The 15,302-nt window shown below is 47.2% G+C and overlaps 1 protein-coding gene and 1 long non-coding RNA gene across 3 annotated transcripts in view; one reads left to right on the top strand and one right to left on the bottom strand.

Annotated features, from left to right (window-relative positions):
- LOC144817820 (phospholipid-transporting ATPase ID-like) overlaps positions 1-15,302 on the bottom strand; it is an 892,949-nt gene that overhangs the window by 142,661 nt on the left and 734,986 nt on the right. For both annotated transcript variants that reach the window (XM_078674658.1, XM_078674659.1), the window contains exon 12: positions 814-1,010. In XM_078674658.1, coding sequence (XP_078530784.1) covers positions 814-1,010 — 197 coding nt within the window. The remainder of the gene's footprint in view (positions 1-813; positions 1,011-15,302) is intronic.
- Positions 1-15,302, top strand: part of LOC144817821 (uncharacterized) — a 573,792-nt gene that overhangs the window by 54,526 nt on the left and 503,964 nt on the right. The window lies entirely within an intron of this gene.

Below are 15,302 nucleotides of genomic sequence, written 5' to 3' on the forward strand. Positions count from 1 at the left end.
ATAAGACTATCACGCATGGGAGGTAGATCCTTTGCCTACCTTGGCCCCTCCCTGTGGAACTCTATGCCACAGGCTTTGCGCTCAGAGGTTAATCATATCAGTTTCAGAAAAGCCATTAAAACTTGGCTGTTTAACATCTAGTCAGTTGTCCAAACTTCCTCCTCTGAATCACAAGCGCCGGGAAACCCTTTGTTGGGTAGCTGTTTGCGCTATACAAACTAAACAAACTAAACTAAACTAAACTAAGAACACTAGAGCAGTAATATAGTTTAATGAAGGCCAGAGCACCAGGCCATGCTGTGTTTGTGTGGCTACCAACGGGGGTCCGCTTCTACCTACTGTTGGGGAGACCAGTATCAGCCCTCCCTCTCCCCATGCAAATACCTTTGCCTTCTTCCGCCATCCGAGTCAAATACCGGATCACTGATTGCAGCCAGGGCGTCCATGTGGCGGGGTATGGCTCCAAACTTTCTGGTTAGCACTGCAACCGGTAAAGTTACATTTTGCCTGGAGAAGTGAATATCCTTGCAGCGTTCCTGCTTACTTATTTTGCCGTTTTATATTTCCAGTTTATTTTTAGGGCTTAAGATTTTCCACCCACTCAACAGCTGTATATGTGTCTGTAATAAAGCCCTGTTTCTCATTTTGGCAGAGGTTGGCAATTTTGTTAGTGGAGTCCATTTCCTGTGGGTGGCGTTGACTTTACTTGCACTAGGGGGCAGCAGCGCACCACACATTGCCATGCTCTGCATTTCTGCTAGTCCTGTTCAATGCCCTTCATCGGCCAATCACCAGGAGCAGAAAGCCACCTACCTGACGTAGAGAGAGATGGGGACGACGGTGTTGAGAATGATGACGTAGGACCAGAACATGAGGAAGCCAGACATTCCGGGGTTGGTGACATCCGACAGCCAGGGCAGGTACACCTGGAAGTAGCGCCCAGTGTAGGCCTCCCAGATACCGTTGCCGATGGCAAGGATAATGCACATCCCGGCCAAGAACACGAAAATCTGCAAGAGTTTAACAAGCAAGTAGTAATTACAAAACAGAAATGACTTGTTTTCAAATAGTGCTTCCTTCGAAATAACAAGCAGCGCCAATACCTGTTTAAGTGAATTCCTCTCGTTGTCTGGATTCGAGGTAATCGAATGCAGATGATTGTCAGCAGCCAGTGTAGCATCCTGCTACAATAAATACAGACACATGCAATTGTCTTAACTGGAGCTTTATTACTCACTTGTTACTCCTGCCCTGTCCCTACTCTAACTGCCCCTTTCCTGTGTCCGCTCCTCCTCTTCCTCTGGCCCCCTAGCTCCGCCCACTCTCAACTACTAGTGTGCTGACTTCACAACATCTCCCCCCTTTGTAACAAAACAAACAAAACATACTGACTTCTCAGTCCATCTCTACGATCAGTCTCTTGGGTGGACGTATGTCGCAATGAGGTCGTGGCGACCTGACTCTCGGACTATTAGTGCTCAGTGTCTCAATGATCGGAGCAGTGCTCTCACGATCATCTGAATGCAGTTCATCCGAACTGGGAGTGTCCATTTCACTCATCAGGATTCTGGGGGTGTCCCGTGACAGTTCCTTAAAGTGTGAGATGTTTCTCGTGACTCGCCGCTGCTCGGACTCCGCCGTCAACATGGTTCCTTTCCTCTTCGTGATCACCACTGGTTCGTCCTTGAATAGACAAGCTCTGCTGCTGAAGTCTGAGCCTTCAGTGTCTGAGGTGCCTATGGAGAGCTCAGTTTGATATCGGCAGTCTGTCGTCCTTTGTGACTCGTGCTCACGTGACGCTCGGCCTCTTTTCCAAGGGGATGTAATTCTAGTTCCCTTCCAAGTGTCTGCACGTATTTTTACTTCCTTTTGCCTTGTCAGGTTAAGAACAACACTGTCTTCCTGTTTCGAGTCTGGGATGCCAGCCGGTGGGGTATGAACTGGGGAGGTCATCTTGGTATGGCTTGGAGGTTGATTGGCTGTCTCGGGTTGTCTCTCCCACTCCTGCTCGCGCCTAGAACAGACAACCCTTGGAACCGGCTGGGTATTTGTGTGTTTCGTTCTTATCCGATGATGACTTGGCTCTCCTGACGTGTCCGGCTTCCTTTGCAGATCAACTGGTTGGTCCGTCTTTATTTGGGTGCTAATGGCCACAATGTCTGTTTCCATTTTATAGGACCAGGACCTTCGAGTCAACCTTGCTGCCCCTACCCGGGGTGACGGTGTAGTATTTGTGTCGCGATGCACCTGTGATCGATGTGACAGGTTGTCAGGTGGAGTGATCGAGTGTGCATTGACATTGGTGTGAGACATGTCGCTCTTGACGGGAAGAGTGTCCCTTGGTTCGCTGATGTGTTCAGGTGCTTGGCGCCATGGCCGTTGTCGGGACCACGACTCTGTCGACTCGAAGGATCGGACCGACATGCTATCTGAATCAGAGGGGTTTTCCGTCACTTCCCTCTGAGAATGTTCCTTTAAGAATGTTGCGCGTGGTCGTTGTCGGGACCACGACTCTGCCGACTCAGAGGATCGAACCGACGTGCTTTCTGAATCAGAGGGATGCTCCGTCAGTTCCCTCTGTGAGTGTTCCTTTGAGAATGTCTTACCTGGTGATCTTCGGAACCGGGTAATCCGTGACGAGCTGCTTTCCACCTCGGAATTGTCTTTGAAAAGCTTCTCCGTGTGTCTTTGTTGGAACATCTTCAATGTTGTCTCATTTGGGAGATTGTTTGAAGATTCCGTGTTTGTTCCTTGTGCTTGATCCCAAGCTTTTGCCTCTTCGTCCTTCTCGCTTGAGGTTACCCACCTCCGCTCTGTTTGTTCGTTGTCGCGGGGCCCATGGATGCATGGATATTTTCTTGCTTGTTGTTGTGAGGGACCAGTCCGTCTTGTGCGATCTGGTTCTCCTTCCCACTTGTTTGGTGCTCTAGTATCTCTGATCTGTTGGTGGTGTGTTCTCCTACCAGCTGTTTCCTCAGACTCATCTTCACTCCTTGGCGATTGATGTTCCGGTGTCGATTTCCTGTGTTGACCACTGCAGCCCCTTCTTCTATGGTTTGTCTTTCTCCCCCACTTGTTATGCAGAATGCCATCTTGTCCAGGAGTGCAATCTGTCCCACTGAACGCTCCCTCCTCGTCAGAGTAGCTTGTGTCATACTTTGAATGACTCCGGGGAGTTGTTATTTGGATGGTTGACTCTGAGTAATCTTTGGTTGATTCTGAGTGGTCGGACGCTGAGTAATCTGAGTATTCCTTGTCACTTTCCTTGTCACAGTGTCTCCCCCGTTGTCTTTTCGCTGGTCTGCCTTCTCTCTCTCTCCTTTTGTGTTTGTTGGATTTCTGGGTTCTCTCTTCCCAGGTATCTCGAAGTTTTGTACTCAGATGCACATCCCTCAATTTGTCTCTTGTTTGGACTTGCATTCCAATTTCGGCTTTCTTGATAATTTCTTTTAGCGACCAATGCCCTCTTAGTATTTTGAGCCTTGTTTCTGGGTTTTCCCAGCCTTCAATTATTCGGAGCCGAACAGCATCCTCATTTGTAAATGTGTTGAAATGGCAGCCTTGTACCAGACTTTGCAACCGAGTGATGAAATGCGGCAATGGTTCGCCTGGTTCCTGCCGGGCTGTGTTGAAGACCATGCGATTATGATCCACCTCTGCCTGTGCATTGAGATGGGCACAGAGTTCCTCTTGGAGTCTATCATAGATGTCTGCTTCTTCTTTGGAAAATGTTCTAATTGGGCATCGGCCCCCGGGACCCACCAGATGGAGGAGTAACACCAGACATTTTCTTTCTCTTTGCTCACCGTTGGCTTTCAAGAAATTGTCCAATGCTTCCAGCCACCAGTGCCGTTCGAGGCCCTGGATCCAATCGTCAATCCGTGCCGCTGGGGGCGATGCTTCAGGGTCAGGATTGAAATATTGAGCTACGTCTCCTCCCTTCATGAGAGAAAAAGGTTCTGGTCTGTCGTAGAGGCAGGGCATTGTGCTGTACATTTTTCTTTGGGTTTCAGTTGCTTCTGCTTGTGTTCTAGCTTGAGCTTGATTGTTAGTTCTTCCTTCAGTGCACTCGTGTTTGGTCAACATTGCACCCTTGAATTTATCCATGGTTAGTGACAATGTTGGGTTTCACTTGCTTGTTGTGTGTGTTCATCGGCTACTCCACACTTGCTTTGGCTTGTGCTCGTTCCGTTGTAATTATTCATGTGTTGTCTTTGTTTATGTTTGCTTGTCGCTTCTGTTTTATGGACACGCGTTACTTCATTACATTCGCCGCTGCGCATTCGCTTGCGTTTCTCACTGTTCGCGTTTCCACCCGTGCTAACCTTTGTTTTGTCAATGCTTGTTTGTTAAGTCACTCCTGTGGTTGCTCTTGCTTGGTAGTTGATTCACTCTCGTGTTAGCATGTGCTTGTTCTGTTTGGTCGCCAAGACTTGTTCACTGTTGTCCATGCGCCGTTATCCACGCGCCGTTATCCACGCTTGTTTATTTGCATATACCAATGTTTGGTTATTTGCTCCTATCAATACTCGTTGGTTCTTCGCCAGTGCTTGGTTGTCCTTCGCCAACACTTGTTCAGCCTTCGCCACTGCTTGTTTGGTCTTTGCCAATGCTTGTTTGGTTTTCGCCAAGGCTTGTTTGGCCTTCACCAATGCCTGTTTTCTTCCTTTGCCACGATTTGTCCAATGCTTGTTGATCTGCATGTATCAGTGCTTGTGTCTCTTTGCATGGATCAATGCTTGTTTCTTTGCATGTACCACTGCTTGTTTACTCTTCGCCAATACTTGTCTTTGCATGTGCCAATGCTTGTTTACTCTTCGCCAATACTTGTTTCCGTTTGTCCAATGCTTGTTGATCTGCATGTATCAATGTTTGTTGATTTGCTTCTACCTTACGGTTATCAGTGCTTGTTGACTTCCTTTTGCTAATGTTTGTTTCTTTGTTCTTGCCAGTGCTTGTTCACTTTTGCCAATGCTTGTTTTCTTGACGTTGCCTGACTCCAAGATGGCCGCTCTATGATAATCAGGGGTCTGTCCTGACGAGCGCCTGACTCTAAGATGGCCGCCGTCAATGCAGTCACACGAGGCTTTCTCTCTCTGGATTCAGTCACTCCAGACTCACCGGCAGTCGTCTCCAGGATCAGGATCTTCCCAATTCGACTCCCTCTGGTCGCCACTGCAGTCAGGTGAGGTTGGGGTGGGCTCCCGCCTTCCTTTGCAGAGTCCTCGGCGGCGGCAGGCCAATCCTCACGCATCCAGCGTGAGATTCTCCGACATCGGAGTCCAGGCTCCAATTATTGCGCGCTCAGCAGCGCGCGACAGCAGGCCTTCGTGGGGCGATCTACCCCAGGGTTTACTCGTCTCTTGGCCACCACAGTCACCAGATCGGGTTGGGGTGAGCTCCCAACTCGATTCCTGAATTCCCGCTCTCTCTCGCGCCGATGACCTGCCGAACCTCACGCATTAGGCGTGAGGTTTTCCGATGTCCGATGGCGCCCGGGCTCGGATTGCAGCGCTCTCAGCAGCGCTTGCTGGCGGCACGTTGTGTACGCCGTCCACAACTCTGGGGCACTTCTTTTACCTCTCTGGGCACTCCACAGGGTCGGAGTGGGCTCCTGATTCCTGTACACGGGCTCTGCACCTAGGACACACGCTTCCAGCGTGAGGCGCTCTTTCAGCGCGACGAACTGTTTTGCTCTCGAGCAGTTCAGCGCACGTTTCTTCGGCCCCTCTGCTCCCTCACAGACTTTGGGGGTCACTCTCAACAGCTGCTGGCCTCGACCTCCGGGCGGCAGCGTGGTTCTATTCAGCAGCGTTTTCACAGCTGCTTGGGACAGGGCGTCTTCGTGGGGCTCTGCACACAGTGGGGCTTGCTGTATCCCATCCTCGTCGCCAGTTGTAGCATCCTGCTACAATAAATACAGACACATGCAATTGTCTTAACTGGAGCTTTATTACTCACTTGTTACTCCTGCCCTGTCCCTACTCTAACTGCCCCTTTCCTGTGTCCGCTCCTCCTCTTCCTCTGGCCCCCTAGCTTCGCCCACTCTCAACTACTAGTGTGCTGACTTCACAACATCCAGCTATTAACTTTCAGACTTTTTTGCCTACCTCCCTACAGAATAAGGGAACACATGCATCAAGCTTTTTACCGGTCGCAGCGAATCGGCCCGTTTGCGAACGGTAAAAGGCATTTCCGATGCATCAAACCAAAATGCATTCGCTAAATAGGTATTCACAATTTTTTCGATTACCTATTTTGCAAATGCATTTAGGGAATCACAATTTGTTTTAATTCCCTAAATGCAATGAATGAAGCATTTGAAAAATGCAACTTTGTATTAAGGATTCACAAATTACCATCAACTTCAAGTTGATGGTAACTTGCAAATTCTTAGAAAAGTGCACAAAATTGCATTTTTCAAAATGTCATGTGGCGCACACACATGCCCTAAGGGCTTTGGTAATCGCAAATTACGAATGCTTTCCCATTTATTCCTATGGGCCTTTAGGCCCATAGGAATGTATGGGAATGCATTACCTAAGAGCGAATCGCAATTCAAAATTTGCGAACATACGTGACAAGAATTTTCAATTCTATTAAGGACAAGGAGGCGAGGATTATGCTTCCTCATTTCTTTATTAGAAATGCTCAGCAGCCAATAGAAAAACAGTATAAAAAATAACAACTACAATACCCATGAACCTCTGGGTATCACATGACATATCATAGAGTCAGTGGTATAAAAGGCCCCATAGAGAATACCTAATCCTCATTCTTTGGCGACTAAAACAGATCAAAAACTAAAACGGCAGTCCAATATGCATATCCAGAAGGAAGGACCAGAGAACAGAATCCATGAAGAGAAGGAAAAACCGGATGCCTGTAGACGAAGACAACTTGGAAGCGAAGAGAACCATCAGGTAGGACAAATCCTGTTGGACAGCAACCTCTATTTCAGATCAGATCCTGAAAACAGGCATTTGAGCCATGATATACACATCAAATGCTCAGAATCGTAATATAGTGGGGGGGGGGAGGGGGTAAAAACAAGGAACAATAAAAACAAAATACCATATGCAAGTAGCAATGATCAAAAACAATATAATATGCCAATGCAGAATATGGGTGGGATAATCCTCGCCTCCTTGTCCTTAATAGAATTGAAAATTCTTGTCACGTATGTTCGCAAATTTTGAATTCTATGTCAGAACAGGAGGCTCCGATTATGCTTGTTCAAAGCTGATCCCCCACAACAGAAGCAATATGATCAATTGGTTTGTAATAAAAGGTTTTAAACACAGAATCAGAAGACAAATCAGCGGCCTTCATAATGTCAAACAAAGTCACTCCCATTGAGAATGCTTTAGAACCCATGGCCCCACGTGCAGAATGTGCACTAAAAAGCGAGACATCAATGCCAGCCTCTGACATGAGCCATCTGACCCAGTGGGCCAATGTAGCTGGGGTGACAGGGCGAAAAGGCTTCTGCAAAGCAATTAACAATTGCCCATGCATATCAGAACACAAAGGAGCAGTACTCACCTCGTAATCCTTAACACATTGAACTACGCAAAGGTTGGGATTATTGGGAAAAGATGGATAGGTGACCGAAGATGTATTCGTTTTTGTGCGTCTGGAAATAACAAAAGTAACACCCTCAGGCGTAAAACTGCGACCCGCAAGGTCCAGAGCTCGAACATCAGACACACGTTTGCAGGACACAAGGCATAATAACATAGTCAGTTTTGCTGACAGTTGCTTGCGAGATAACAAGGAATTGGAAGGCCAGGCCTCCAAAAAACGCAAAACAATGGAAACATCCCACAAGGTCACGTACTTGGGACAAGGAGGTTTCGTCAGGCGAATGTCCTTAAGCAACTTGGAAATAAACAGATGCTCCCCTGCAGGTTTACCATCAATATGGATGCCTGCCGAAATCGCAGAACGGAAATTATTAACTGTTCGGCAAGCTAAGCCGGATGAGGCAAGGGAAGCAAGAAAATTCATGATCAGAGAGACATCCGCCGAAGCGGGATCAATCTCCCGTTGAACACACCAATCACACCATCGTTTCCAAGATCCTGTGTAGTGTTTATGAGTGTTGGGTGACCAGGCTCCGCTGATAAATCTGGAAGCGTCTCGCGAAAGACCTGGGATGTTCCAGCGATCCCCGAAATTCGCCATGCCAGGAGAAGAAGAGTGCCTGATTGGATATGGGGATGCGGATTGCCGAGAGGATCCAGCAAGAGATTCCACTTCTGGGAAAGAAGGAACAGCACTGCACAACACATTTCCAGGAGAACTGGGAACCAAGCTTTGAGCCCTCCACAGAGGAGTGATCAGAATCAGTTTTGACTGATAACGCTTTGTGCAAGCCAGGACTCTGGAAATCATCATAAACGGGGGAAAGGCATAGCGCACAGGAACGATGGCCAGGCCTGCAGAAATGCATCCGTGGCCAGGGCTTCCGGGTCTGGTCTCCAGCTGAAAAACCGGGGAAGCTGAGAGTTGAGATGAGAGGCAAACAGGTCGATCTGACACTGACCCCAAGCTCGGAGGAGAGAACGGAATATGCAAGGATGGTGTCTCCAATCGCTGAAGTCCCGAAGGTGACGCGAATTCCAGTCCGCAATCAGATTGTTGCGACCGGGAATTCGGCAATAACAGTGATCTTCTTTTGGAGACAAAAATGCCAGAAATCCTTGGCGATCTCCGCCAATATCCTGGACCTCGTCCGCCCAACTTGTTGACATATCGAACCGCCGAAACATTGTCCATGCGGAGAAGAATGCAACAATTGGACTGGTGAGGAGTGAAACAATGGATCGCAAATGACCCCGCCAGGAGTTCCAGGCAATTTATATGGAGAGACAACTCCTGCTGATCGCACCGGGCTCCCCAACCCCACAGGCTGGCATCGGACTCTATCACCATTTCCGTAGACGTTCCGAACAGGGCTCGCCCATTCCAGGCATCCATGTGGTCCAACCACCACTGCATCTCCCACCTCGCTTCCTCCAAAAGAGGGACCAGATCTGAATAGCGAAGGCCTTTATGGAGATGCTGGATCTTCTAACGTTGAAGTGCCCGGTAATGCAGAGGACCCGGGAAAATTGCCTGAATCGAGGATGCTAACACACCGACAACCCATGCTATAGATCTCAACGATACAGTCTGTCTGGATATAACTGAAGTCAACTCCCTATTGATGTATCGAATCTTTTGATTGGGCAAGAGAGGTTGACAGGAGAGAGAATTGACCTGGAAACCAGAAATTCTATCACTTGAGAAGGAATGAAGACAGACTTTCGAGGATTCACCAGAAAACCCAGAGACTGTAAGAGGTCGATAGACCACTCCAGATGCGTCATGAGTTTGATGGGACAATCTGCCATGATCAGAATGTCGTCCAGATATATAATCAAATGAACTCCCTGAGCACGTAAGGATTCCACGACGGGCCTCAGAAGTTTCGTGAAGTACCAAGGTGCTGACGAGAGTCCGCACGGGAGAACTTTGTACTCGAACCAGCTCCCCTGCCATTGGAACTGAAGGAACCGACAGTGTGGGCCGTAAATCGGAATCGACAAATACGCGGCTTTTAGATAGAGGCAGACCATCCAATCTCCTTCCCGAAGTAGTTCTCGCAACATATGGATGCCTTCCATCTTGAAATGGCGATAAACCACCCCTCCATTGAAATCCTTTAGATTTAGAACCAAGTGGGAGCCGCCCCCTTTTTTCCGAACTAGAAAAACTGTGCTCACAAACCCCTTGGGATGACGGGAAGACTGAAGAATTGCTCCTTTTTTCAGAAGGGAGTCTATCTCTGCTGAAATGAACTCTCGATCTTGAAGGGAGAAAACCAATGGGGTGGGAGGGTGAGATTGATGCTGGGGCTGGTAAAATTGTATCTTGTAACCCTGAACTGTTTCCAGCACCCAAGCATCGTTGGAGATCAGACGCCAATTGTGCAGAAAAAATCGGATCCTGCCCCCCAATACAACCTCCAAAGCAGGAATCAACCTCACCTGAAGTGTTGGAATCATGGTGACCTCCTTGATTCCCGCTGAATCGTCCTTTCTTATATTGCCTTCTCCCTTTGCGAGAGGGATAGAAGTTGGAACGGTTGTTGTAACCAGCATCTTGTCCTCCTCCTCTTTGGGACTGGAATCCCCGCTGGGAATTCTGTTGAGATCCTCGGCCGAACGAGCGTCCCCTGTGTCGCCCGGCCCTGGTAAAAACCGGTCGAAAGACTCTCCGCAGAGAAGCTTAAGCCTTATCGAGTCCCCTAAAAGTAGCCACAAACTCGGTCAATTCCTTCAGGAAAGGTTGACCAAAAAGCAGGCCTTGAGCCAATGGACCCGACTCAGACAAAGACAGTTCAGCTAATTTAGGGTCTAATTTCAGAAGGATGGAGCGGCGCCGCTCACAAGAAATTGCACAATTGGCATTACCCAATTGGCAAATGGACCTCTGGGACCACTCGATCAATTCATCCGGATCAACCAGTCCCGAAGATTCCTTAGCTTGAAAACCTAGGTCTAAAATCTTGGTAAGAGGACCCAATAAATCCAGCATCTTGTCCTGACAGGAGCGCCATGCACGGTCAATCCCTTTCTTCGGATCCCTGGCGTATTTCTTAAGATATGTGACCATGGTAGGGTCAACCTCAGGGGTGTCAGCCAAATTGTCGGACAGATCTGGGCGAGGACATTCAGACCTCAGACGAGCCCGGACATCTTTCTCAAAGAGCCGGCGAATATTTGCCTGAACATATTCCGCAACAGCTGGGGATGGTAGCCAAGACGACGAATTAGGATGAATGATGTCGAAGGCTCAAAAGTGAGAACAGGAGGATGCGTGGGAGCATTCACATAGTGCTCCTTACGAGCTCTCTTTGAGGGTGGAGGATCATCATGATCAGAGGAGGTAGAGGAATGAGTGAACTCAGAATCGGACAGCTGAGTCTGGGACGTGGAAGCCCCCACTGAGGATCTAGCAGACGCCTGGTCAGAAGATAAAGCCCTCGCCAATCTTTGAAAAGCTGACTTGTGCGGGTTATTGGGGGATTTAGAAGGAGCCCTAGAAGAGGGCAACCAGCCCTGTTGCTGCGCATACTTGGACAAATGCCATTTTAAGGGAGTAATCGCCTTAACCAGAGCCTTATTGACTGACTGCTGAACTCTCTGATCCAAAGCCTCAACCAAATCCTGCTCCATAGAGCCCGAGGCGTCATCGTCATAAGAATAGTCGTCCTCTTCGTAATAATAATCTGCCATAATCGCACCAAAGTGCAACAATAATGCCCACAGAGGAGACAAAAAAAAAAAAGGAAATGGCCAAAGGCACAATGCAGGGGGAGTGACCAATCTCAAAGCAAGCCAAACTCACACAGGCAAGAGCTGTGAGGCAACAAAAAATTTAATGTGGAGGGAGGGCTTGCTTAAACCAGCCACTCTAGGCTAAGCCTATGAAAATTATGCAGCCCAAACTATTTAATTTTGAGTTTTGGGCGTAATAGGGGGCAAGCTGCAGGCTGTGGGCTTAAAGGGCAAAAACGCCGCGGTAATTCCTGCTCCGGTGCTGATTTTTGAAGAAAAGCACCGGAAAATGGCCGCCGCACATGCGCGGTACGGCCGCCCTGCAGTCAGGAGACGAGAAGCTCTTGCGCACCGCGTTCGAGCTGCTCTGCCCCGTTCTACCACTCCACAAGCTGAAACGGAGTGGGCGCGTAGCGCCTGCACCGAGGAAGCGAACGCGCGCTCCTCAAACAACACGCGCCGAGAAGGGAAAAATAAGCGGCTGACTGCCGACTGCACAATTGAAGGAGTAAAGTAAACGGCAGGAAACAATAAGACGCGAAGCACCAGCAAGGTACAACAAAGTGCAGCGAGAAGCAGCAAAACAGCAAACAAGCACAATGCCAGAATCAAGCAGGTAAACAGAAAAAGATAATAGAAAGGCACTTAACTGGCTGCGGAGCAGCAAAGAAAGAGGATTAGGTATTCTCTATGGGACCTTTTATACCACTGACTCTATGATATGTCATGTGATACCCAGAGGTTCATGGGTATTGTAGTTGTTATTTTTTATACTGTTTTTCTATTGGCTGCTGAGCATTTCTAATAAAGAAATGAGAAAGCATAATTGGAGCCTCCTGCCCTGACATAGAATTTGCGATTCTCTATTAGGGAATGTGTAGGAGTCGCTATTTTGTTTTGCGATTCCTACATGCATAAGGAATTGTGACTCCTAAATAGCAATTCCTTAAAAATCGCTATTAAGCAATCGCAATTCCTTATTTTGATGCAGGTGACCCGTAGTACATATCCTGCTGGCCTTCAACTTGAATACTAAGCGAGGGCAGTCCAGCCTTCCTTCCTTCAAAGGTCGATACATTTAGCAGAGTGGAATTGATTTCAATGATATAGCAAGAGTTTCTTCTGTTAAATAAACAGATCTTATTATAACATTTACAAGTTAAAATGTATTATGTCATGACACAGTTACTTATTTCGTGATAATAAACCTCTTCTGCCAGTTCTAGACCATTGGAAAATTCACATAGCTGGCAAGTTGGAACGGGAGATATATCACGCAAACCTTACCTTCAGTCCTGTACATTTTTGATTATTGCTAGTAAAAATATTGTTTACCATTTTTCTTAGTACTCACAAATATTGGAAACCTTTTCATGTCGACCAATCAGTTTACAGTCTCGGTCGTGTTCTTTTTCTCTAAATTATCCACCCAAAGAACGACTCAATAAAGGTCTAGTGTCAATCACATCTGACTTCAGTCTAGACTTCCCATATGGTGCATACATAAACAACTGGATTTATCTTTTGTAAATCGTGTTGTATGTTTTACAACGTAATACATTCTCTAGGTCCACTCGATGGGGCGGGGCGTGCAGACTATTGAATAAATAGTGCCCCCTCTCCCCTGGGGGAGATATGATTCACGGGGGCCCGTGGGACTATACTTCTGCGATTCTTTCCACATTGAAAGCACGTTTTCCAATGTTTTATCTTCAGTCCACTGGTCACTCGACTCGCTAAATGTGATCATGCACTATTTCGATCAATAATTCTTCCTGATGAGACATCCAGAGTCAGAAGAAACCTAGCAACCTACAGTGTGTGACGAGAGATAAAAAGATCATGTAAAACCAGAAAGGATTTTGATCTTTGAATGACAACAACATCACATTACAAATACATTTTGGGCCATATTTATCAAAGGTTTTGTGTTGCCCTTGCACCATGTGAGGGGACGCAGGGAGACACAAAACCCAGAATGAGATTTACCAAGCCACTCAAGGGCAGCTTGCGTTGCCCAGCAGCGCGTGGTAAATCTGGAGTAATGTTAGGCAGCGCGTTGCGCTACTCTGCCCCACGGAGGCGTTTCATGGGTGTAGTGTGGGTGCTCCCATGCACCCACCCAATGATTCTGAAGCGTTCCCACATTTACCATGAGTGGAAAACCTACAAATGGGTCAAAATGCTACTCCTTCACAGGGAAGGCGAAACGGGAAGAAATATCTTTATTTCTCCTCGTTCTACATGTGCATTCTGCAGCTCACATAGACAGAGGCAAAAGCCTCAAAGAATTGTTTTTGTGCAGGAGGATGTCCCTTCCTGCACAAAAACAAACCTCCCTGAAACGCAGTCACACTTGCCCCATGACGCAAGGGTAACTGTGTTAGAACTAGACAGCACGTAATGCGCCAGCACAAGGAGAGAGCAGAAATGCGCCATATAATGTTAAATGTGGAGCATTCTTGCGTTCTCCTAGTCATGCAAGCAGCGCAGCAAAGTATCTTGCAACGCTGTGTGACATTTTGATAAACCTGTCCCTCAGTGATTTGCCCAGGGTCACACATTTTTTAGTCAAGTGTCAGAGTTGGGATTAGAACATAGGTCCCAAGTTCCAGAAGCAGACCCACCACATGAGCTAGAGCACTTTAGTGAAAATTACTGTTACTTCCCCAGAAATATCCCATAGGGTAAATGATCTCTCAGGTTCCATACGTGAAAGCAGCTGTACTGTAAAAACGTGTGCTTATATGCACCCTGACTGTAGTGGCACATCATAAGAATACAGATCACAGATGACTGACATTGTACATAGCCCGATGCGTGATGCTGTTTCACCTTCACGATTTGTTTCTTTTTCACTTAGTACACCATAGCAAAAAAGGATAGAAGCCAGACTGTAAACAGCTTGATAAATACATAAATGCTCTGATCTTTCTTTGGTTCATAGAACAAATGGTATAATGATGACTAAAATGGCATACTTTAAAATGTAAAAACTCAAAATCAGCCCATCAGAGAAGCTCCAGCTATGGTTCTCTGCCTGTAGCATGAAGAAGCTGCTCCTAAGCGAAGACTGCACTCTATAAAATACCCAGAACATAACATTAAAACATTCTGTTGTTTCCCCTCATGTAGGGTTGTAGGATTTAATTTCTGCACATTCAGTAAGAACATGCTTGTTTTGACGGACAGCATTACCAGCAAGCACCTACTTGTTGGCAGGATGAGGTAAATTTGTGTCTGCAAAACATAGTCTATGAACATTGTCTGACCGGGTCCACCAGGAATAGACCCATGTGGGTTTTGCTTCATGCCAGGTCCTCTGTCCGGCTTTCATGAGAACATCTCAAAGAGATATCAGTGAAAAAACCTCCCTTGCTTCAGCAGGGGAGCTGCAGATGAGAGGGAGACCTCCAGGAGAAGGAGCAGGATCCTACCCATAATGCAGCAGTGATGTAATGGAGCCATTCCCTTGAGAGTATTGGCAAGAGGAGCCATCAGCCAGAAACAAAATCGAGAAAATCGGTAGTCACAGCACGATTATTTTGTCCTGGAACGTAGCTGGGATCGCGAAGTTACTACAACATCCGGCCATACCCCCGTTTCTTGAAGGGGTGGACGTAATTTGCATCCAAGAGACGTGGGCCACCAAACCAGTTGCAATAAGGGGATTCGCGGGCTACCATAATCCAGCCGTCAAGGAAAACATGTTTGGCAGACCTTCAGGAGGCATCTCAATATACATCAGGCTCTCTCGCAAAATACAATTTAGTGAAATAAAAACATCATCAAATATGTACATGGCAGGCATACTGAAAGGCTTTGCAACAAGCAAGGGCCAACTTACAATACTTTTAATTAACGTTTACTACAACCCGCATGGTTCGGGAGCCAAGGACAAACTCTCCCAGCTAATAGGCCACATAGAAAACCTTCTCCTAGAGTTCGCTCACATGGAATCAATAATCCTCTTCG

The sequence above is a fragment of the Lissotriton helveticus genome, chromosome 2_1, assembly GCF_964261635.1.
Source record: "Lissotriton helveticus chromosome 2_1, aLisHel1.1, whole genome shotgun sequence".
NCBI lineage: Eukaryota > Metazoa > Chordata > Amphibia > Caudata > Salamandridae > Lissotriton > Lissotriton helveticus.